The sequence below is a fragment of the Syngnathus leptorhynchus genome, chromosome 8, assembly GCF_054491065.1.
Source record: "Syngnathus leptorhynchus isolate UIUO chromosome 8, UIUO_Slep, whole genome shotgun sequence".
Lineage (NCBI taxonomy): Eukaryota > Metazoa > Chordata > Actinopteri > Syngnathiformes > Syngnathidae > Syngnathus > Syngnathus leptorhynchus.
This window is the reverse complement of record NC_141202.1, coordinates 1,269,418-1,290,717: the sequence shown is the minus strand read 5'-3', so window position 1 is coordinate 1,290,717 and position 21,300 is coordinate 1,269,418. Positions and strand designations below refer to the sequence as shown.

Here is a 21,300-nt window from a genome sequence, read left to right as displayed (position 1 = left end):
CAACAAGAAATATTTGGTTTGGTTGATTTCGGGCCAGAGTTTAAATATGTCCAGTTTGTTTTCTAAAAGGGGACAACCTGCCTGTGAGCTTGCAAAGAGCAGCAAAACTGTGTGCTGACTGGTTTCCTGTGGTCCACTCTGCGGGCGCCATTTGGCGGCCGGCGCTGACGTCTCTTTCGACTGGATCCAAAATAACAAGTAAGTCATAATAAAGTCATCCAAGTTTTCTTAATGAACAGGTCATGAAGAATGCTCAAACCTAGCTTAGATGTTTCAAGCTAATTGCTAATGCTATTTAGCATCGATGTTTCGAGCTAATTGCTAATGCTATTTAGAAAATTGGGTTGATTGGAATGTAAATGTACTATGAACGCAGCGAGACTTCCTTAATACCAACTTGGTCCCCGCTCTTTATTTGCTTTGGCACTTCCTTCTTAAAGGCGCTTTGTGGGTTTTTTTTTTTTTTGTCAATGTCTCTGGTTGCTTTGTGTGAGAAAGACAGTTGGAGAGGCGCAATATAGACACTTTGGTTTCATTTTGTGCAACTTTGCGGGAATTTTTTTCGGAAACAAAACACGAGCTCGCTGCAGACTCGATGGTGAGGATGTGGTCATCCATAAGCATCTGAGAAATAGGTGACCTACTTCCTTCATGGTCACACAGGGGAAGTACATTTGCGTTGCGTTGGATTGACGTGGCGGGCCAAGTCCTGGACTTGTTTGACCCCAGGTATCAGGTGGTCTCGTTTTTGTAGCCCGCCGTTTCGCAAATTCGAAGCCTCAATCTAGAATGTTTAAATAGGAATTCTATTCAAATAAGGCAAACGTTGTTTTGGAATAATGTCTTCGTTGTTAGCATTTTCTATAAACGAAGGCGTCGAAAAAATAGATGGATACAATTGAAGATTTGATTTGAACGTCGTCATCGGCCTTAGGGAAAAAGCTCAGCATGTGGCGCCGTGTGACCGAAACGCGGAGTCATGCATTTTTACCTCACATGTTTCTGTGCTTTCAGCTGAGCAGATGATGATACGTGTTGTTGTGCTTACCATCTGATGACTTGTTGAAGTTCAAGAGATGAGCTCACCCCCGTGAAGTTAATTATAGCGCCCCCTACTCTCCCCCGCCCCCACACTCGCTTTAAAGCTGTGCTCAGCGCTTACTCGGCAACACACGAACTGAATCGTTGTCCTTCTGCTCCTCATTTAACTCAAAAGAGCAACTCCGGCAGAAGACCAAAAAAATGTGTCGTGTTAGCAACACGGAGCACTTTGGAAGCCTTCACGTTCTTGAGAAAAATCACGTAACCGTCGAGGAGACTTGTGATCGAGAAGTCCAATTTATTTACGGGGGACATTTTGTTTAGGCCTCGGGTGCTGGGCCCACGTGCCGCTGCTTCATCGTGACTAAACACTTTAGCAGTCGAAACAAATCGATAATAAACACAGAATTGTATGAATCGTTGAAACAAGTACTTTTGCCATCATCTTCTTTAAGGTATTGTGTGTGCGTTCCGGCCGATAACGTGATGGCGCTGCGGGTGTTTAGTCTGTCTCGTGTTGAATCTCTCAAAGCGTTTTTACACACGTGTTGACATTTAAAAGCTTCGCCATTGTTTTGTCTCCACGTGAATGTGGGTCACATCTTTCATCCTCCCCCGTGGATGACGATAACGACCACGGGGAGGAGGATGATGATGATGATGAAGGTGACGATGAGGGGATTACAGCGCAGACAAAATAAGACGGCGACAAAGACGAGTGTAACTGCGACGCCAAATTGGTGATCCTGATGTTTTTACTTTGCCGTTTTCCCAGACACAAAGAAAAGGTTACCGAAAACAGCATTTAAGCAGATAATCCGACCCCCCCCCCCCCCCCAAAAAAAAAAAAACTGCCAGATCAGGAGTGTTTTATCGATGCGCTAATCTGCCCTTAAAGTATCTTAATCCCGCAGTATTCCGACTTTAATCAAAATTCCTTAAAACCAAAGAGGTTTAGCTCTTTAAAGGTCATAAACAGCTCACACGTCTGTCTACCACTTGTACTCGACAACACTTGGATTCAAGACTTTAATATGTCCACTTGACATACCGCCAAGCTAAAGCTAAGAAATGCTCCTTTCTGAAAATCTGTCAGCAAAACGACCATAGGCAGAATTTAAGTCGTCATAGCAACGTCATCCAGGGAAAATGAAATCATCTCAAAGTCAAGTCTGTCGGTCCTTTCGCATTTCTATCCCGCTCATCAATGCTAAACCAAGATGGCGGCACCGGCAATCATATTGGATTCATAACAACGCAATCGATTCACCGTTACCGAGTCTTTCCGTCTCCAACCCGAGACCTCGGGCGACTCGTTGGAAGTCCCGATGTTTGTGACAGAAACATTCATTTGCATAAAAAAAGTCTTGGGATTTTCACGTGCTGTTTGATTTTTACACTCGAGGCTTTGTTGACATTTGGATATGCTCTTGTGACCCGCACCAACAACTTTCATCTTTCAAGTATTCGGCAAATGAAAACCTATAAATATGTGCTCTTTCTTCGCAACGACTGCGTGATCCGCTGTATTTATTTCCTGGCGATATTCAGCACAGATTAAATTTAGCGCTCACGTTTTTGACATTTAGCCTGATTTATTGCAGATCACTTCCAATGACGTGTGTTTGCTTTTGGCCGCCATCACCAGGTGTTCCCGTTGGGTGCACCTGCGTTTTGTTTGCTAACCTCACACCAGCTGCTTTCTGCTCTTGGTTGAGCACCTGTGATGTCAAGTGACTCCATGACCAGTCAACCCTCTCATTTTTCTGCAACTTTGCCACATGCAAGCATGCATGTTTGTTTAGCTAGAAACCTTGGGTACGGCCTGGACTTGATGCAAGTCAATGTCAGGTCAGGGCATTTATAGATACAAGCGTTCGCAATCACGTTCACGCCTGTTTTAATGTTTGCAGCCTATCCCAGTTTTTGAAGTCGGTTACACCCTCCACTTTTGGTCACCAGCCAACCGCAGTGAACTAAGACAACAAAGCAGTCCATAGGTGACCAGAGAAGCAGAGTCAGCCAATTACAGGGCGCGTATGTCATTCAAAGGTCCTCCTAATTATGCTTTTCATCTTTTGATCCTGTAACAAAATCTATCACTATCACGCTATCGGTTAACAGATAAAAAGTGGATAGCTTATCTCAGAGGACAAACTTCACTTTAGTGCCACGAGCCTAAAACGGCCGGAAGTCACCTATGCGCAAATAAAACGAAACACATTTCATGATGCAATTCAATTGAATTGGAGTTGCTCTATTTGCAAAACTATTGCTCATTGCGATGGAAGTCGAATCCCGTCTACTGCCGCAAATCTGCCGAATGACGACTTCTCGGAACGACTCGTATCTCAAGGCGCTATATGGAGTGTATACCACCATCCGGTGTTATTTACACAATGTCAAAGATGACGACATGGGCAGAATTCCGTGTGTCTTTTGTAGTTTGAACCAGAGTCGCGTGAGAAAGCCTGCCGCCTGCCAGGAGCCACGATAACCATCCGATGAGGAAATGGAAGCCCTGCGCTCCAAGCCTCACATTTGGCCAGGGAAAGGTGATCGGCGTGAGACATTACGAGAAGGGGAAGGAACAGGTGAAGGGGGTGGGAGAGACATTGTTTACGCCAACCGTCACATTAAAGGACGTTGGCTTTGTTTCCCCAAGCAGATAAACGTTTGACAGCTTCCCGTTTGCTGCCTCGGAATGTTCATCACGTGACCATTGCTACTTTCTGCACGCCAAATAGCGATTGCCGGTCGATTTGACCGTGTCGTTAATCTGATGCTATGCTACATTAGCATAGCTCATTTAGATCCCAACCACTATAAACTTTCCTTATCACGCTAGGATCTGATTTTAGGCATCTATTGATTTGCCTGTTTTGACGACGTAAAATGATTTGTGTCCTAATGTAGCACGTAAAAGTCCAAATTCATCTGAAAAAAAAAATAAAGATACATAAATAAAACTGGAGCCAGTCGCTGGTTGTGATTGTTTACCCAAAGTCAAGCAAGTGCTGGCGTGGGCACGGCGGGCGGGCAATGCGGGAGGCGACATCTCCCCTGACCCTTGCCGTTGCTACGGCGTGCTCGTTAAATGTGCTTGAACTCTCTGATCCGTGTCAAGAAAAACAAAAGCTTAGCATAAAGGAATGCTGTGAACCTTTTGAATGGGCCCTCACTACCGTCAACACTTTGTGTGCACACGGGTTGGCCCGGTAGATGTAGCCTGTACTGTGGAGCGAATTAGAAAATAAAGATGTGTCTCTAAAGTGCAATTAGCTCGATACCGAGCAGTATCTTGGATATCCATCAAATCGATACCGATTAGTACCTTTGTGGCGGTATCAGAAGACAACAAAACAATGCAGTGACTCATATCGGCCAATGTAACAATAGTCAAATGCATATAATCTTTATCATCTGTTAAAAAAAAAAATAGAATAGAAATGCTGAGCCGCATTTAGAAACTTTTTGTCTGCATGGCTGCATTATACTGCCCCTAGTGGCCAGGTCGCACACAGCAGAAGTAGTTGCAATGAGTTACAGAAATTTTTGGACAATAAACCGAACCAGAATATAAAATAGATAAGATGCAGGGTTCGAAGCTTGTGCAGAAAATACAGTAATCGTGGTGCACAATTTGTTTCTATTATATCACTCTTTGTTTCGAAGTCTAAGAATAGTTACATTCGAAAATCTTTTGTTTTGTTTTGCGGGGGAGGCTGTCCAACCGGACTGACTCCCAGTGTTGACATTTGCTAAGCCACACCCCTAATAGCAACAGACTACTTAGCATACACTTGGATTTTTCAACCATTTTCTCTATTCTATGTTATATATTTAATGCATATTTAAGAAATAACAAAGGTGTTTTGGGCGAGCTTCACCGACATTCAAAATCATTTCAATAGCGAAAAGCTTTGCTAAAATGACGCTTGGTCACGAAACGTTAACGCAATTTCGAAAGGATTTCATCTTTGCATCTATTTAGTGGCAAAATATGTCAGGAGCGTGCAAATGAGAGCATTTCCTGCCAGAGAAAAAACGTGTATCATGCCAAACAGGAACATCTTGACCCTCAGGCTGTGCTGAATGTCAATAAAGCTTTTATGTACCTGCCAGGACATGTGACAGCCTTCCATCCGTATGTTCCCTTTTCCGTCTTTCAACTTCTCGGGATTCTTTCCATATTCATGCTTTGATTCGATTTGTTTTTCCTCCCCGTGACATTTTTCCTGTTAACCTTGGCAGCATTTTAGGGTTGATGAATCCAGCAACTACTTTCAGATTCTATTTGAGTGCAGCATTGTTGAAATGTTTCCAATGCTTCCTCATACTCATACTTGAAATGGAAGCCAAAGAACAGTTTGTTTCCTCATAAAATAATTAAGCCACCTCACAGTCGAGATCAATGTTCAGAGATTGAATCTAAAGGTTGACTTCAGCTCACCTTAATACAACTCGAAAGCTTTTATGAGTGTGTATGGATGCTTTTGAGGGTCAAAATTGTTCCTTCACCGAGGTCATGTGACTCCAAATCTAAACTGGAATAGCTCCTGCTTGCTTTTGCCACATAGAAAGTTCAAAGTTTGCATCCGGTTGTTTTGTTCTGACTCATATTTGGGCTGACCAGTGTGCTTGTCATGTGACTCCGTTTCCTGCCCAGCATGACTTTTAGATGATGACTAGAGTTGATTAGAAATGGGATAAAAGCGATGACTGAAAGAAAGATGATAAACTTTCAAGGTAAATGATGCATGTCATGCGAACTTTGCCTCCCTTCCCACGCACACGCACACGCACAGGGAGTGGACCCAGAGGTCGCTGCAAATTTGCTTTTAGTGCTATTTGCAAGTTCATTTCTCCCTAAAACTAGCGTCCATGTTGGTTTTTAGCTTGTTGGCTTTATTTTCATTTTACAATGTTACTTTATAGCACTGTGGGAGTCATTTCTTCTTTTAGCATTGTGGGAAACAAAGTTTGCTAGCTTGGCAGCTTCTGCTTTTCGCGACTTGTTTGTTACATTTGCTCAGCAACGCTCGTGAATGAATGAAAGGAAAAAAAAAATCCTTATTTGTTTCATTTTGAATGAGGTTGAAGTCATCTTTGTCTTCCCATCAGTCACATGACACACGCTACATGCCGGTGCTCGCCATGCACTGATGTCAATTTGAGTCAGACAGGTATTGTCATGTCTGTTGTGAAGTTTCTTTTCTTCCTCCTTCACATTTCGGAATTTTCCCACCCACCGCTCCTTTCTGATTTCATTCGTCACCATTTTCGTTTTAGTCTTTAATCATCAAACGTAGTCAACTCCAACACGGGATGTCATCATTGTCACGTCGATACATCAGCGGATGGCGATTGATCCGTCGTTTGTGTGAAACGTGTCTTAACATTGAGTCAGTCGATATTTCCTGACGTTCATTTGAAGATTGTTTGAAAGCCAACCAACACTTTGGTGCTCATTGACGCGTTGAAAGCGAAAAAGCAGAAGTCGTGGCAGCGTAGCATGTCCGTGCTTAGCGGCGCGCGTCAACTTTCGAGAGCGCTTTCGAGAGCCGAGGAAAGTACCCGAGACTCCAAACTTTGTTGACCTTGACGGGCCTGAAACCAGCCCAAAAGCCTTTTTCGAGTTTAGCATGCTAACATAAAAACATGGAATTGACTACATTGGTTCCGCCACAGGAATGACAACATAACGAAATCGGCAATTAACTAGCAACTCATTTCATTTAGGTATAGTCAATATTAACCCAACGGTCCATAGCATAGCATAGCATAGCGTAGCGTGAACTAGTCTGTCCTAGTCCAGTCCAGTCCAGTCTATTGAAATGCTGCAGTACGCTACAGGCAACGCACTCAAAGCACGTCAGCAAAAAGCACCGAGTGGTGGCCGACCTCGTGGCATCTCCATGCTAACCGGGGCAAATTTGGATGGTCGCGGATGATCGATAGCAATCATTTTTGACTTGTCCAAGCAAAACACAGCAATGGCTCTTATCAGCACAGCACGCCCACACACAAACACGTCAATCAGTAACGTTAGCACAAACACCTTATGCTGACTCAGTGCTTCAACTTGTTTCATACTGAGCAATTGTGATATGAGATGACATTAAAGCAGTAAAATGGGCGCTCCCGTGTATATTTCCGCTCAATTCATATTCAACAATGACAATATTCATCAGAATAGCGTCATAGAACATTTTGTAAAGAAAATGTTTTTTGCTAGTTGCAGAGCTGCACTAATATAAAAAACCTTTTTTTTTTATTTTCTACATTGTTTGACTTGGCTGGAACCAAAATGTTTTGGTTTCATGTGATGAAAGAAGTCTGTGGGCTCACTCCCAGTATGCGTGTGTGTGTAAGTATGCGAGTGCGTGGGCGGTCGGTCATGGAATGGCTTTTGTCGGTAACTATGGTGTGTGTGTTATGCTCTACTTTTTAACGTGTAAATGCACGGAGCATTCTAGCTTAGCTTCCATTGTGCCGTGGCAAATACGCCTACGGCTGGGGATTTTTTGCTGGACTTACAGTGAAATCGAAAGCTTCAGTCGTGTCATTTTTGTCTGTGAGGAGGCGTTGCGATTACCGCTGGGGATTTATGCTCGACTTATCGTGAAATTGAAAGTTTTTTTTTTTTTTTTTTTTTTAAATACATTTTTCCCATGTGGCTTTTCATTGCATCATGAGAGCAAACAAGAGTCTTGTTGTATTTTTTTTACATTGCTTTGTTACATGCATAAAAAGATGCAGCAAGGTCATGGACAATTATGAACATCAAATCAATTTAGAACATATTTTGAATATAGGACAAACGCACTTCTTGATTAAAAAAAAAAAAAAAGGCACATGTTGATTGTTTTGCAGTTAAATATAGACTCCCGCCTACAACTTGCCAGTGTGCCTAATTGAGACTTCAAAGTCAACTTAATTAGTTTTGGTTTTCTTCTTTCATCTTGGCTACTATCCCGAATGATGTGAAAGATCTCGCATTCTTTTCAAGGCACCTTTATTTATCCAGGGAACTCCGGGCACTTCACGGAAACCAAAAACACAAAAGCCTTTTGAAACATAACAAAGCAAAGAGAACAAAAATAGCTCGCAGAAGAAAACGAATCTGAAGTGATTTGAATTCCATGCGGCGTAACAGCTAAATGCTGCTCCGCCATTTTTGTTGCGTTCGAGCTATAAGAACGCTATACGTCGGCGTTACCCCGTCTATTGTTAGCATTTCGATGATTTCGCTAAAACCGAGCTAAGTGTGCCCGCCTTTTTACAACTTTGAAAAAAACTGCGGGTATCAGCGTTGGATTGTAAGCAATACAAATAAAAACCAGTCTGGGGGAAAAAAAAACAACTACTCAACTACAGTAAGAAAGATTTTGCACTCGGTGACGTACTAGCATGAAACATCTGGCGACGAGAGCACGCCGGGACTTGTTGGCGCTTACATAAGAGTGCAGACGGCGACCCAGGCAGACACCAACGCACCTCGAGAAACATTTCATACACACCCTTTTGTATAAGGCCGGTTGCTAGGCATAAGTCACGAGTCTCTTTCCCGTGTCTCCGTGATTTCATCACTTTTTGAACTGGACTTGCTTGGTGCAAGTCTTCTGGTTCTTGATCCTGATTTGGTTGCTTTCATTCTGGCACTTGTGGACAAGTAACATGGAGTCAGCTGGCCAGCCAGCTCGATTTGAATCGAATCCTTGTTTGTCTATGAACTTGACTTGTTGCTATTCCAGGAGGCCATAGCACCCCCTTGCGCTTCTCTGTTTCATAGAGTGATCAAAAATCGGGAGGGGAGTGCTGACCTGGCACTTCCTGTTTTGCCACTTTCACATTTGTTATTTTCAGTCGAGCTCTCTTTCTAAACTTTATCAAAAGTAGCTCCGCATGACCTCAAACTACATTAGCCTTTCCCAATGGCTGGGCAGTGTGTGTGTGGCATGTGCTTTGGCCTGCCGCCTTCTATTCAAGGAGGGAGAACAAGGCCCCCCAGTGTGCTCTGTTTTCCACATTCCTGCAGCCTGACATCAGCCGGCTCCAGGAAGGACTCGGCCTCGCTCTTTTGCACAGGGTGGGGGGGCGCCGTGAATGCGGGGGTGGGCGGCCACAGTCTGGCGGGCCGCCCCCGACGGGCCCGCGCGGCCTCCGACGGCAACAATGCAATCAAAGGGACGCTTTACGTGCCACATGTTGTTTGCCGCTTCGGGTTCGAGGCCCCGTCGTCGTTAAGATGGATTAAACGTGCCCCCCCCCCCTCACTGTCGCCACATATGGAAATTGAGGTCATATGCTCATTGTAAATATTTATGCTACTCCATGTGAAACACAAGCCACACGCACCATTAAATTCCAGAATACCCAGAATGCATTGCGCACATGCCATTTATCGATCAACTGATTCACTAGATTTACATTCCGTGATATTTCTTGTATTCATGAGCATTTCTTTTCGTGTTTTTCCACGTCTTTCCGTTTCGTCCTAGATGGTAGAGATTGTGAGAAAGATTTCCATTTGTGCAGTTAATGTCAGGCCGCTCTCAGACTTTGCAGAGCGAGATTTCATTTCTTCTCTGTTAGGTTCTGTTTTTACTCTGATGGATTTGCTTTGGAATTCTTTCCCTATGCGCTCATGTGGTCTGTCTGTCTGTCTGTGGGTGGGTGGAATGGGGGAGGAGACATCAAAGTGGAGGGGAAATGGGATCCCCCTCCCCACCCGGGTGGGACAAAGCGGACCTCGGCGTTGAGAGACAAAGAGAACGTGATGGCGCTCGCGAGGAGCCCGGCTGGGCTGCCTGCGTCCATTCACATTTTGAGCCATTCATGTTTTTCACAAGACGCTCGAGACGGACGCTTTTTCTTTGTCTTGTCATCTGCTTCTTTCTTTCTTTCTTTCTTTCTTTCTTTCTTTCTTTCTTTCTTTCTTTCTTTCTTTCTTTCTTTCTTTCTTTCTTTCTTTCTTTCTTTCCCCCCTATCTGGAATGCTGGTTCACATTCACGACGGGTTATCAAGATGTCCTTGAATGACGAATGATTGCTGAGAAACGAATTTTCACTTTCATTCCAAGCAGAGGGGAGAGTTTAAACTCATCTGTGAAGTATTGTGGGAGTCGTGTTGAGCATCCCTAAAATACCTCCAAACACACACTTCCCCAAATTGATCCATGTTCCGAGATGAATGTGGAGAACGCGGGTAACTACTTTGTGATGTCACCGACACACCTGTGGATGGCAGGCAGGCATCATTTTCAGGACAAACCAGCTTGCCTGCTCTGGTGTCTGTCCAATGGTCCGCCGCAACCTTTCTTTGAATTTGTTCTTGCATTTGCATACTCATAGCCTCTATGATGCTCTCACACCATCTACATGTAAAGATACATACATAGAAACAAACACACACACTATCTTTCTTTCTCTTTCTCTCTCTTTGTCCCCAAAAGACACACTGGGACACAAAGAGAAAAAGCAGCATTACTGTACAAAGACTTTGGTGTCTATCCCTAAAATGTAGCTCGACTAGGGTGCCTCCTAGCGGCAAGATGTATATTGCAAGGCAAAGTTTTTATGTACGGCCGGCACATGCGTGTATTTGGTCACTTCTGACGAGGTTCAAAGATAGCCCAAAAGGTGACCAGGTATCATAGCTGGAGAAACTTCAATATGTGGGGGTTCTTTTGGCTTCAATTGGGAGATTTTGTGTTGCGCTACATTCTTTTGTGTTGTGGAGCGTTCTGGAAAGTTGAAAGAAATTATTCCAGAATAGCAAAAGTTAGGAGAACTTCTTGTGCAAGTAATCTGATTACATTTTGTTTCAGGGTTTGCATAAGTTGATTTTTGTCATCACATTTTCAGGCTTTATCATAGGTCATCGCTGTGCAAGCCGACATTTCAGGTGAGTCACTTTCTGGTTTGTGCGGTATGTCCTTGGCTGTTGCTCGCAAAACATGAAGCAATTAATGTCATTTGCAATGAATGTCATTTTGTGCAATGGTGTCATAATGTACCAAACGATCCCAATGTTCGTCTACTTTATCTTTCTCTCCCACGTAGCCTGTTGTATGATCAACATGAGAGTCTCGACGGGGACACCGCATCCATTTGAAGCATATAAGAAGACACAAAGGTAGGTGGCAAAGATGTCTGCCAAAAATCCAAATGTTACACAAATCCAACCCCCAAAAAAGTGACAAGATTAGGAGTGTAGCAAACACGTTTCTGCACTGAATTGAACTGAATCCAACCGCTCCACTTTAGAAGATTGTCAGTCGAGGTTTCAGAACATCACAGTAAGCTTAACACTGAGATCAGAAGGAGGATGAAAAGAACAAAAGCTTGGGATAAGGCACAAAAGCTCAATTGCGTGTTTGTTATTGTAGCTAAGGATGCGCGCAATGTTGTCAGGTATGTTTCGTGGTTACAAAACATTTGTTGTTGTTTCGAAACACAAGAACAATCCGGTTGTGTAAAGGATGAAGGAGGCCAAAAGTCAATGCAGGACGCACACACACAGAAAAGTCAAAGAACTTTGATATGAGACAAGAACAAAAAAGACCAAGAGGAAAAATGTTCATGCAAGAAAGTGGTGTGAATGTAAATCTTGGACGTGGCAATAAAAAGGTGGGTGACAAAATTAGACAAGAAAGTCTTGAGAATGTCACAAATGGGAGTTATTGTTATTGGTAAGGATGTGTGCAAGATTGCCAGGTGTGTCTGACAGCCGCAGAATGTCAAACATGTTCTCCTGCAAGGTTGCCAGGTGTGTCTGACAGCCGCAAAATGTCAAACATGTTTTCCTTTGCTTCATGGTGTCACCCTAACAAATGCCTCATGACGAAGAGGGAGGGAGGGAGGGAGGGATATTCATGGGAGACACACACAAAAAAGGGAGACATTTAAAAATGTCAATGTAGGGAAACAAAAACGCGGGCATTAAAAAAAAAAAAAAGTCATTAAAGGTGAGATAATTTCATTTTTGGAGCGTCTTTTGTACCGACTGGTTTTGTCCACTAGATGTCAGTGTTTGTTCTCAGGTGTACTGCACTTTTCATGTTGCTGTCAATGGTGAAAGTTCTGTCTCTCTACCGCCCTCTTCTCTCTCCCCAAAATACAGTGCTGACGTCACGAGAGGTGGGGTGTCTCGGATGGTAAGGGGTGCCGGACTGGGTGTAGTCAGTGGAGGCTTGGACGCTGTGACTTGAGGTAGGTGAGATCCATGTTGAACTTTATCTTAGTGCTGCTTGTGCAGAATTTCAGACAGGAATCAAATGCACAGATTAACATGATCACATGTTGAATGGTTTGGGCAGAGTAACAAGAAGATTGGAGATGTTGAAGATGAAGGTCTGTCCAATTTATGAAAGTTTCTTGAAGATGAAGGGTTTTATTGATATGAGTTTTTTTTTTTATTTGATATGTTTGCTTTATATTTCAAAGTTGATTTTGACATGTTTTGGTGGTTTTTGGAGCATGAAGGAATTTGTAAGTAGATGGGAGGGTCTTAGAAGTTAGACAAGGTTTGGAAGTAGAACAATTTTATAGATGAAGGCATTTTTCAAAGTCAAACATCTTTGAAGCTTGAGAATATTTGGAGGATGGCCTGTTGAATTATTTGGAAGGTGGACAAGAAAGGGTGATGGAAACGTTTTGTTTAGTTCTCTTGGCTGTCTTGGTGGGTGAGAAGACACTTTGTGTGCGGTGCGGTCCGGTCCGGTCCGTGAGTGTATGCAACGTAAGGCGCTGAGGCTTGACGCGGCTGCAAGTAGCTGACTTGTCAAGCTAAAATTAAGCCCAGCGTGATTTGGAATTTTACACTTGGGCGCTAAGGCCTGCACCAACAGGAACAAGACAAAAAAAAAAAAAAAATCCAACAGTGTTCTTTTTGGGAAGCCATTAGCTTTTTTTTTTTTTTTTTAAGAAACTACATATCGATATCGTTTGAAGCGTGGCTGCAAAGCGTCCCCTCCGGTTTTCAGGCCAAAGCAATCGATTACGGTAACGGTCTGATCTCAGGCAAACACGATTGACTGACACGGGATGATGCGATTGCTTTGGCCTGGCTTGGCGTTGGGCCCAAAAGTGATTGTTTGCATTAAAGAGGCTGCGTGGATGACAAATGAGGGTCCGCGGATGATAAATGAGGCTGCGTAGCCTCCCTGCTATTCTTAGCGGCTACGAGCTGCGCTAAAGGTTTCCAGTTACTCGCGCCTCATTCGATTTCCCGCTTCCGTCATCACTTGGCCACGCTCCCGTGCTTTGTGACGTCATGTGATGTGTTAAGTGGCTTTTCTATGCCATATGTGATCCTTTGCTTTTCATTTTGACACTCATACTGAGTCCCGATGCCACTAGGAAATAAAATGATTGGGTTGATACCGATACCCGGCGTCAGTACTCCCCCATTTTAAATGTGTTTTTTTGTCCCGTAGAACCCCGCCATCACGGTTCACCCATACAAGAACGAGTGCATGTGAGTGTGCGCCTCCCCAAGAGTCAGCCATGTCGGACCCCAGGGACATCGACGAGGACGCCATCCTCAAGGGCCTGAGTCCCGAAGAGATCGACCAGCTGGATTATGAACTGCAGGAGATGGACCCCGAGGTACCGGCGGGGCATTATTGGACTCACGTGACTTCACTGGAAAATAAATACTTTGAATAATGACACCAAGTTGTTCTCTAAGTCTAATCACTGAATTGGAACTTTTGTGTAAGCATTGTAAGCTAGCTAGCTAAGTGTGTGGTAATGATGGAAATGGGCCAAGTCATCAAAAGCAACTCGCAACTGCACCAGATAATCATTGATGCCAAAACTGCTTAAGTAAAAGTAAAAAAAAAAAACTGCTTAAGTGAGCTAAATTAAGCTAGGCTACATTAGCTTAACAGTTTAGCTAACTGATAACTAAGCTAGCTTTCATGTCCATTTATGCCTTTAATAGAGAAAACCATCAAGGATTTGGACCATTGAAAGTGAAACAACTGCTTGACTTTAAATCTAGGTCTTGCTCAAAAGTTGAAGATTAAGACTTTGGGCATATGTCTTGTCCCATAAACATGACCTCCCCTGTCCTGTCCTGTCCGTCCTGTCAGAATGCCTTGCTGCCAGCCGGTATGCGGCAGCGTGACCAGACAAAGAAAAACCCCACTGGACCGTATGACCGTGACGCTCTGATGCAGCACCTGGAGAAGGTGGCCATGGAGCACCCAGACCGGGAGGAGCTGGTGCCTTTCACTGGGGAGAAGAAAGGTGCCTGACACTTGACACTTTCTGGAGTCTCTTTTTATAGGCAGGCACCCAATAAAGACTTTGTTGTCTTTGTAGGAAAAGCTTTTGTTGCCAAAAAGCCAGCGGAGATTCCAGCCCACGAGCAGGTCATCTTGGAACCCGAGCTGGAGGAAGCGCTCAAAAATGCCACCGACGCCGAAATGTGCGACATCGCCGGTGAGACCACATCTTGTTTTTCTTTATGTGTCCCGTCAACAGCGCTCAGCCAAATGCAACCGCAAACTATCCATGGAAGGAAGAACAAGCTTCCTGCTGTGCCGCCATGTAGTTTTTTGGGTTTTTTTTTTTTGTTTAACCCCCAGCATGCCATCACATCGACTGGACTGACCCACATATAAGTAACGCCGGGACGTCCCATCAGCCACGACAGACATGCGACGGGATCCGATTCCCCCAAGTCAGCAGCTCAAAAATAAAACGCGTCGGGGTGGAGCGGCTTCTGCGGGAGCAAGATAGAATATCTTTGTAAAACACACGGCCGTTGCGTTGACAGAAAAAGCCCAAGATGGCCCCTGTGGCGCATCAATTTGATATTTAAGCCTATTAATTGTTGAAACACATGTTCTGAAATGATGAGCCAGCTTTGGGGGTTTCAACTAAGAACTCTCGCTAGCATTAGCGTAGCCTTGGATTTGGTGGTTCTCTTTAAAGTTGTAAAAGTTAAGGAGCAATGATTTGATTCCAAAGGTTCCAAAGCATCTGCACTGAAAGACAGACAGAGCCTGGCTGCCGGGGGGCTTGAATCTGGACCGGGTCCAGATGAGGATTAAAGCTCGCTTAGCTTCCGTCAGCTTTTTGTTGAGCTTTTTGGCCAGTGTGTTGACAGGGCATGAAAAGCTAGCCAAAAAAACAGCGAGCGCAAGCGCAGATCAGCAACGTAATTAGCTCTTTTATTTACAATGTTAGCATCAGTCGTGGCTCCGCTGCTAGGCTAGCTGGATCCGTAAAGCTAGTAGGGTTACTGTCAGGGCCACAGCGGGTGTTTATGGCTAAGCAGGCAGCTGTCTCACTGGCCTGCCTTTCCCCGATGGGGTCACAAGGGGGGAGGGGGTCGCAGCAGTTGGTGTGTGACACACTTTGATGGGAGGCATGATCAGAAAAAAAAAGTGCTGCCCTCTGCTGGTAACAACAGAATCCAGGTGGAAACTGCCAACCAAGACCGCTCCTGACCAGAGTTCAAATGTCTGAAGGAGGATTCCTCCGTCAACTCGTAAAGGCCGGGCCGAGGTCAAGGAACACAGAAATAGAACGTTTGGGATGTTCTGCGCTAAATTTAAAGATCTTTCTCGGCGTCCGAGTCTCGCTTAGGTGCAATGAAATATCAGACTGAACTCTTGGGAAGTCAGCTCAGGCCAGCAAACCATTTGCTTCTTTCACATTGTTGTGATGATACATTTCAAATGTTTTGTCACCCTGGCAGCCATCTTGGGAATGTACACGCTGATGAGCAACAAGCAGTACTACGACGCTCTGGGCACCACCGGAACCATCGCCAACACCGAGGGCATCAACAGTACGTGGACGTAGCGGGAAGTCAGCTCGCCTTCCGTGCCGGAGATCGATCATTCATGTCTCCTTTGTGGACTTCCAGGCGTGGTGAAAGAAGACCCCTTCAAGATCTTCCCCGACGAACCGCCCAACCCCACCAACGTGGAGGAGACCCTGGAGAGGATCCACAGTAACGACAGCAGCCTGACCCAAGTCAACTTTAATAACATCAAGGTGAGGTGGTGAGGTTTTCTGGATTTGGGACCTTTTTGAACATTGGACCACGTACCGTTTCAGGACATTCCCATACCGACACTGAAGGAGATCTTCGAGGCCATGAAGGGAAACTCTCACGTGGAGGTTCTGAGCATCGCCGCCACTCGTAGCAACGACCCCGTGGCCTTCGTGAGCGAATGATCAGGAACAGCGCCGAATATGATGTCACCTTAGCTGAGGTGGCCTATTTGCACACAGGCATGTGCGGAGATGCTGCAGGAGAACACCAGCCTGCAGAGTCTTAACATCGAGTCCAATTTCATCACCTCCGACGGCATGAAGGCCGTCATTAAGGCTATGGCCAGTAACGCCACACTGGTGGAGCTCAAGATCGACAACCAGGTTGGACGCACGCACGCACACGCGCGCACACAAACACGTCCACACGACTCCATTTTCATTCCATTTCAGCGACAGACACTCGGCGACTCGGTGGAGATGGAGATCGCCGCCATGCTGGAGAACAACACCAGCATCCTCAAGTTCGGCTACCATTTCACGCAGCAAGGCCCGCGCGCCCGCGCCGCCATGGCCATCACGCGAAACAACGACATGCGTAAGAAAACCACAAGATTTTTTTCTTTCCGTCTCCAAACAAAAATGTGACAGGCCTTTGTTCATGTTTACTCTCAATTGCTCGTTTGCATTTTTTGCACAATATTTTTTCATCTTTGTGGCACGTTTTTTTTTATTAAAAAAAAAACCCAAACTCATCTTCATAAATATGACCTAAAATTTAATGTAAAGAATAAACAGTTTGTGCATTGATATAAGTCAATGGGCATTGTGCTGCTCCTTCATGTGTGCGCACTTTGGCCACCAGGGGGCAGTATAATACAATAAAAGGCTTCAAATTTAGTGACAAAACAGAATTTGACACATCTTTTTTTTGCGTGTTTATTCAGTTCGGCAGCAGAGGCTGAGATGAAGATGAAGAGTAGAAGAAGTCGTCCCTTGTCACGCAGGACATGTGACATGATTCATCATCTCATTTAGAAGGGGAGGAGCGTCTGTAAATACTTTCAATAAAATATTTATTCAAATCCTCTTTGTAAACCTTTGTACACCTAAAAAAAAAAAAAAAAAATCAGATTTTTGTAAATAAACTGTGATTTTCTTTTCAGGTCATATTGCCCATCCCTAATTCCATGGCACGTGGTCTGTTGACAACATGCTAAGGTTTCATTTTAATCAGGCAAATCTCTTTTAAGTCACTTGTGATCCTCGCACTTCCCACGAGCACCTGAGCTATTTTTACCCCGCCCGGGCCGCAAAGTGAAACGGATCCGGACGGCCGGGCTTGGGTTACGGCGTTCCACATGGAAGAGGAGCTGGTTTGCGCCCTCAGCGCTTTATGGCTACTAACAGCTGCTAACCTCTCAGGATTTCCACAACATTCCCTTCATGTTTTTCATCTTCTCTTTAAAGTGATGGCAGCTGACTTCCATTGCTGACCGCAAAATTTGTTTGGTGATTGACTCATTTGGACATTTTCACTTCAGACATTTATTTGTAAACCGTCGTTTTGAATTTGTCAAGTGGTTTTTTTTTTTCAACAGGTAGGTGTGGGGAAGCAAGTGTTGAAAATGGCTGCCTGAGACAAGCGAACTTATTGAAGGTCCCCAACCGGACGGGACGCGTGGCGCTTTCGACACATTAGCGGCATTGAGAAATGTCCCGGCCTTAGCTCTTCTGACCCTGGCGTGCTTCTCTTAAGTCAACGCCACTTTGCTGAGCGCGATGCTAACTGGTGGAATCACCACCCAAATTAGCACCCGAGTAGCTCCGTCCACTTCAGGTTTACACTTAAGCTGAGCGGGGGATCAGGAGGGGGGGGGGGGTACATCTGATACACTTCGAGACCTGCGGCCATCATCTGAGCCAAGTCACATCTCGTCCGGGAAGTTTTAAGAAAGAGAAGGCACGGTTGCGAGCGAGGGTGGCTCGTCTTGATCGGAATCAAACTCCACGTCTTGGTCTTTAACCCATCGGCCGCTCCGATCCTTCAGCCAGCCGTCGCTACGGGAAAGAGAACCCATTTAGGGCACATAACGTAGGTGACATGATGGAGGCGGTATACCTTTTTAGTTTGACGTAATGCTCCAGCTCGAGTCTCCTCTGGGCCGACATGGGCTCCGATGTTGGAGTGGCGGACGGAGGATGGCCTCCCGTGGCGCTAGATGATTTAGATCGCTCACTGCCTGTGAAAAGGTTCACAATTTTGGATGAATTAAAGTCTTACAAACTCAAAATAATTCAAAAACGGACAGCCAAACTCGAATGATGAGTACCGGACATGCTAAGAACATCAGCTGACTCCGCAGCTCCACAAGGTGGCGCTACATGTTCAAGTTGGCTGCTTGCTGGTCTTTTTTCCGTTTTGCTGCTATAAAAAAAAAAAAGTTGAATTTCTTTTGGGGGTTTTTGTGAGACGGCGTGAAAGATGAATTTGCCATGCCTGGTTCTCCGATGGCAGCTGTTGTATGGGGTTGTCTTCAGCAAAGCGTGATGGGTCAGCTTCCTCGTTTGTGCCAGTAAAGGAGCTTCTGAACTGGGACCTTCCTGAGAAATACAACAAAAGCTCATTTGAGTTCAATTGAATAACAATGTCTGTTTTGAGTTGCCCACCTGCGGCTGGTCCTCAGCTCTGATGAGGTTTTCTTGTTTCCTTTTTGTTATTTCATGCTTAAGCCGGGCTTTCTTCCCATAGAATGCCTTTAAGCCTAAACATATCCACAAAAGTGTCAATACTTTCACAAAGTTGTGTTTGACTGTGAGCCAGTTACAATGCAAAACAACCTTCAAGATGTCTTTTCCCTTTCCTGTGGACCGTCAGCATGTCGACAGTGTCAAACACAGGGCGGTAGTGGCACACAACACAAGTGTACCTAAAGAGAAAAATGCTCTGCTGATCACGTGATCAAAGATGGCCCATCAGGTAATTGCGGTGTGGTCTGTGTTGACATATTTACCTTCCATTGCTCAGAAGTGCTGCTTCGTCTTCTGGTATGAAATTTGACAGGAGATCCGCGACGCGACGTTTCTGCAATCCAACACAACAAAAAGTGTCGACTACCAACAAATTGTGAGTCATAGAGTTCTATTATTTGTAAGCGTGTGTTATGCTATGTTATGTGAAGTTATGCTAGCAATTAGCTTACTTTGCACACTGCTAATTGGTAATAGCACACATGCTAACATGAATACTTACTTTGAGGATATTGAGCTGACTCTTGTCGTTACCTTCCCGTTTAAAAGACATGTTTGTCCAGCAGTGTCATTTGATGTTAAACTGGTAGCTTAGTAACACGGCGGTCGAGACTACGAGAACTGTGGCGTTCACGGTGAACGGTCAATTTAAATTTGTGTTTTAAAGTTTTCAAGTCAAGTGGATAGCTTCCGAATTGAGCAGAAATAATCACAACTGTTGATCCAATTGATCGTTTTTGCCTTTGAAAATGGTGAACTACATTGTAGCGCGGAAATGGGTCCATTCAGCTCAAATGTTAACGTGTGTTCTTGAAGGCATCTTAGTTATGCGCAAAGCATTATGGGAGGTGTCACTTTTTCCAAGGCAGCCATGGCAACATATGGCGGCAGCAGGCCCGGCCCGGCCAGACCCAACTTTGTCTTTTTTTCTGCTGGATGTTTCCGCCCCTTTTGTCTCATTTTAATTCGCTTCTCTTTTAATGCCCCTTCTACATAATGTCGACTCGACTTTTTTTGTAGGAGACGTCACAAAATCGTGGAGCGCCGATGAAGCAGTTTATTTGTCAAGTATAACACAAAATGGAACCAACAGCCATGTTTGCTGCTCTTCGAAAGTTGACTCGAGTCGAGTGATTACTTCCTTTCCTCGCCATCATGTCCGCGGGGAAGGAGCCCGCGGACGCCGGTGGGAACGGCCTGTTGCGAGGCGGTCGGAGCAGCAAGTCTTACGGCAGTCTGGTCCGGTCCAATATGTCTCCGGTTCGACGGAGACCCATCGAACATTGCATCCAGCCCGGCGAAACACTTCAAGGCCTCGCCCTCAAATATGGAGTCACTGTAAGTACTGTCCATCTACTATGATTATTTGTTTCTTATTATTGTTGTTATGAGGGGGGAAACAATTGATTGGAAATGAGTGCAAAAAATGCATTTGCAAAACATGACTTAAATCTGGGGAATAGTTTTTGCAAATTGTTTATCAATGTGTATTCCAACAGACAGAGCAAATCAAGCGAGTCAACCGTCTGTATACCAACGACTCCATCTTCCAAAGGAAGTCCTTGTCCATTCCTGTGCCTTCACACTCGGAGGCTCACGAGGAGGAGGAGGAGGAGGACGACGACGACGGAGGCCAACGTTTGAACGATGAGGTGTTCCGGGCTGATAAGAGCCCGACGGCGAGCCCCTCCGGCAAAGACTTGACGGCCACGGATTTCTTAAGCCGATTGGACGGCATTATCAGCGAGTCCAAGCGGGCGGCCGCCAGGCGATGGCAAGATGCGGAGAAGAGGTCAAAATACATTTGGACTTGAGTCTGTCTGTCTGTCTGTCTGTCCGTGTATCGAAATACACTATCTACTACACATGTTTGGTACCACTTTACTAGTCCAAGTATTGACTCGATTATTCACTGATACCAAGTACAGACACCGAATGATCAAATGGTTTCATTGGTTGATTTTTCTCTCTCTCCTCTGTCAGGCTGGCCGACCTAGAGGCGCTTTGCTCCAGCAGGATGAACGAACGTCCGCCGCCGGCGTCGTCGGCCGCCGCCGTGCCGCTCACCGCCACCAAGCTGACGCTGAAATTGCGGGAGCGAGAGGACGACATCTTTGAGCTGTGAAGCGACAACGCTAACGTAGTCTGACACTGAACCTGGGTATGCTTTGAAATATATTTCTAACACTATTCCATCCATATGTAATATGCGACGTCAGGGAAGTCACATGGTGGCGGTCACATGGTGGCGGTCACATGATGGCACTCACTGGCCCTACGTGCAACAATAGGCAATAGTGTTCTCCGCTTATTAACTTATTCAGCAAAAACTGAAGCTTTTTGATACAGGCCACATGAGTATGACTAATTCATGTAAACATGTTGAGATGGAGTGTGATCATTCTGTCTATGTAGCTTTTGTAAACTTGAATAAACAGTTGAAGTATAAAAAGTACACTGCGGGTAGTAGTTTGTTTGTGAGTCCAT

General features: G+C 44.9%; 3 protein-coding genes across 9 annotated transcripts; 2 read left to right on the top strand and 1 right to left on the bottom strand.

Moving 5' to 3' along the window:
• Nucleotides 1-17,232, top strand: tmod4 (tropomodulin 4 (muscle)). Of its 5 annotated transcripts, none has more exons than XM_085917639.1 (12): nucleotides 1-198; nucleotides 11,110-11,182; nucleotides 12,170-12,258; nucleotides 13,485-13,656; nucleotides 14,145-14,301; nucleotides 14,377-14,496; nucleotides 15,761-15,853; nucleotides 15,932-16,062; nucleotides 16,126-16,233; nucleotides 16,303-16,446; nucleotides 16,516-16,660; nucleotides 17,010-17,232. In XM_085917639.1, exons 4-12 carry the CDS (start codon nucleotides 13,555-13,557, stop codon nucleotides 17,030-17,032), a joined length of 1,023 nt encoding a protein of 340 aa, XP_085773765.1. In that variant the 5' UTR covers nucleotides 1-198; nucleotides 11,110-11,182; nucleotides 12,170-12,258; nucleotides 13,485-13,554; the 3' UTR covers nucleotides 17,033-17,232. The 5 variants fall into 5 exon arrangements, with proteins under 5 accessions (XP_085773765.1, XP_085773766.1, XP_085773763.1 ...); XM_085917640.1 differs by lacking the exon at nucleotides 1-198 and adding an exon at nucleotides 5,776-5,790; XM_085917637.1 differs by lacking the exon at nucleotides 1-198 and adding an exon at nucleotides 10,058-10,951.
• scnm1 (sodium channel modifier 1) lies at nucleotides 16,873-19,647 on the bottom strand. The gene is made up of 8 exons (XM_085917643.1): nucleotides 19,316-19,647; nucleotides 19,077-19,147; nucleotides 18,904-18,992; nucleotides 18,733-18,827; nucleotides 18,563-18,666; nucleotides 18,396-18,490; nucleotides 18,185-18,305; nucleotides 16,873-18,123 (listed from the first exon to the last, which is right to left on the bottom strand). The coding sequence occupies exons 1-8, from the start codon at nucleotides 19,364-19,366 to the stop codon at nucleotides 18,012-18,014; spliced, it is 738 nt and encodes a 245-aa protein (XP_085773769.1). The 5' UTR covers nucleotides 19,367-19,647; the 3' UTR covers nucleotides 16,873-18,011.
• On the top strand, nucleotides 18,940-21,259 carry lysmd1 (LysM, putative peptidoglycan-binding, domain containing 1). Of its 3 annotated transcripts, none has more exons than XM_085917645.1 (4): nucleotides 18,940-19,189; nucleotides 19,930-20,151; nucleotides 20,313-20,605; nucleotides 20,797-21,259. In XM_085917645.1, exons 2-4 carry the CDS (start codon nucleotides 19,969-19,971, stop codon nucleotides 20,936-20,938), a joined length of 618 nt encoding a protein of 205 aa, XP_085773771.1. In that variant the 5' UTR covers nucleotides 18,940-19,189; nucleotides 19,930-19,968; the 3' UTR covers nucleotides 20,939-21,259. The 3 variants fall into 3 exon arrangements, with proteins under 3 accessions (XP_085773771.1, XP_085773770.1, XP_085773773.1); XM_085917644.1 differs by having other exon boundaries at nucleotides 18,942-19,189; nucleotides 19,834-20,151; XM_085917647.1 differs by having other exon boundaries at nucleotides 18,944-19,189; nucleotides 19,984-20,151.
• Nucleotides 21,260-21,300: the final 41 nt, after the last annotated feature.

Bases quoted from the DNA above. Each gene is read 5' to 3' on its own strand.
- lysmd1 (XM_085917645.1), top strand. From the start codon at position 19,969: ATGTCCGCGGGGAAGGAGCCCGCGGACGCCGGTGGGAACGGCCTGTTG. The intron at 20,152-20,312 runs GTAAGTACTGTC...GTATTCCAACAG, and splicing joins CCCTCAAATATGGAGTCACT to ACAGAGCAAATCAAGCGAGT. The intron at 20,606-20,796 runs GTCAAAATACAT...CTCCTCTGTCAG, and splicing joins TGGCAAGATGCGGAGAAGAG to GCTGGCCGACCTAGAGGCGC.
- tmod4 (XM_085917639.1), top strand. From the start codon at position 13,555: ATGTCGGACCCCAGGGACATCGACGAGGACGCCATCCTCAAGGGCCTG. The intron at 16,063-16,125 runs GTGAGGTGGTGA...GTACCGTTTCAG, and splicing joins TCAACTTTAATAACATCAAG to GACATTCCCATACCGACACT. The intron at 16,234-16,302 runs GTGAGCGAATGA...ATTTGCACACAG, and splicing joins GCAACGACCCCGTGGCCTTC to GCATGTGCGGAGATGCTGCA.
- scnm1 (XM_085917643.1), bottom strand. From the start codon at position 19,366: ATGTCTTTTAAACGGGAAGGTAACGACAAGAGTCAGCTCAATATCCTC. The intron at 18,993-19,076 runs GTAAATATGTCA...TTTTCTCTTTAG, and splicing joins GCACTTCTGAGCAATGGAAG to GTACACTTGTGTTGTGTGCC. The intron at 18,306-18,395 runs GTACTCATCATT...ACCTTTTCACAG, and splicing joins TGATGTTCTTAGCATGTCCG to GCAGTGAGCGATCTAAATCA.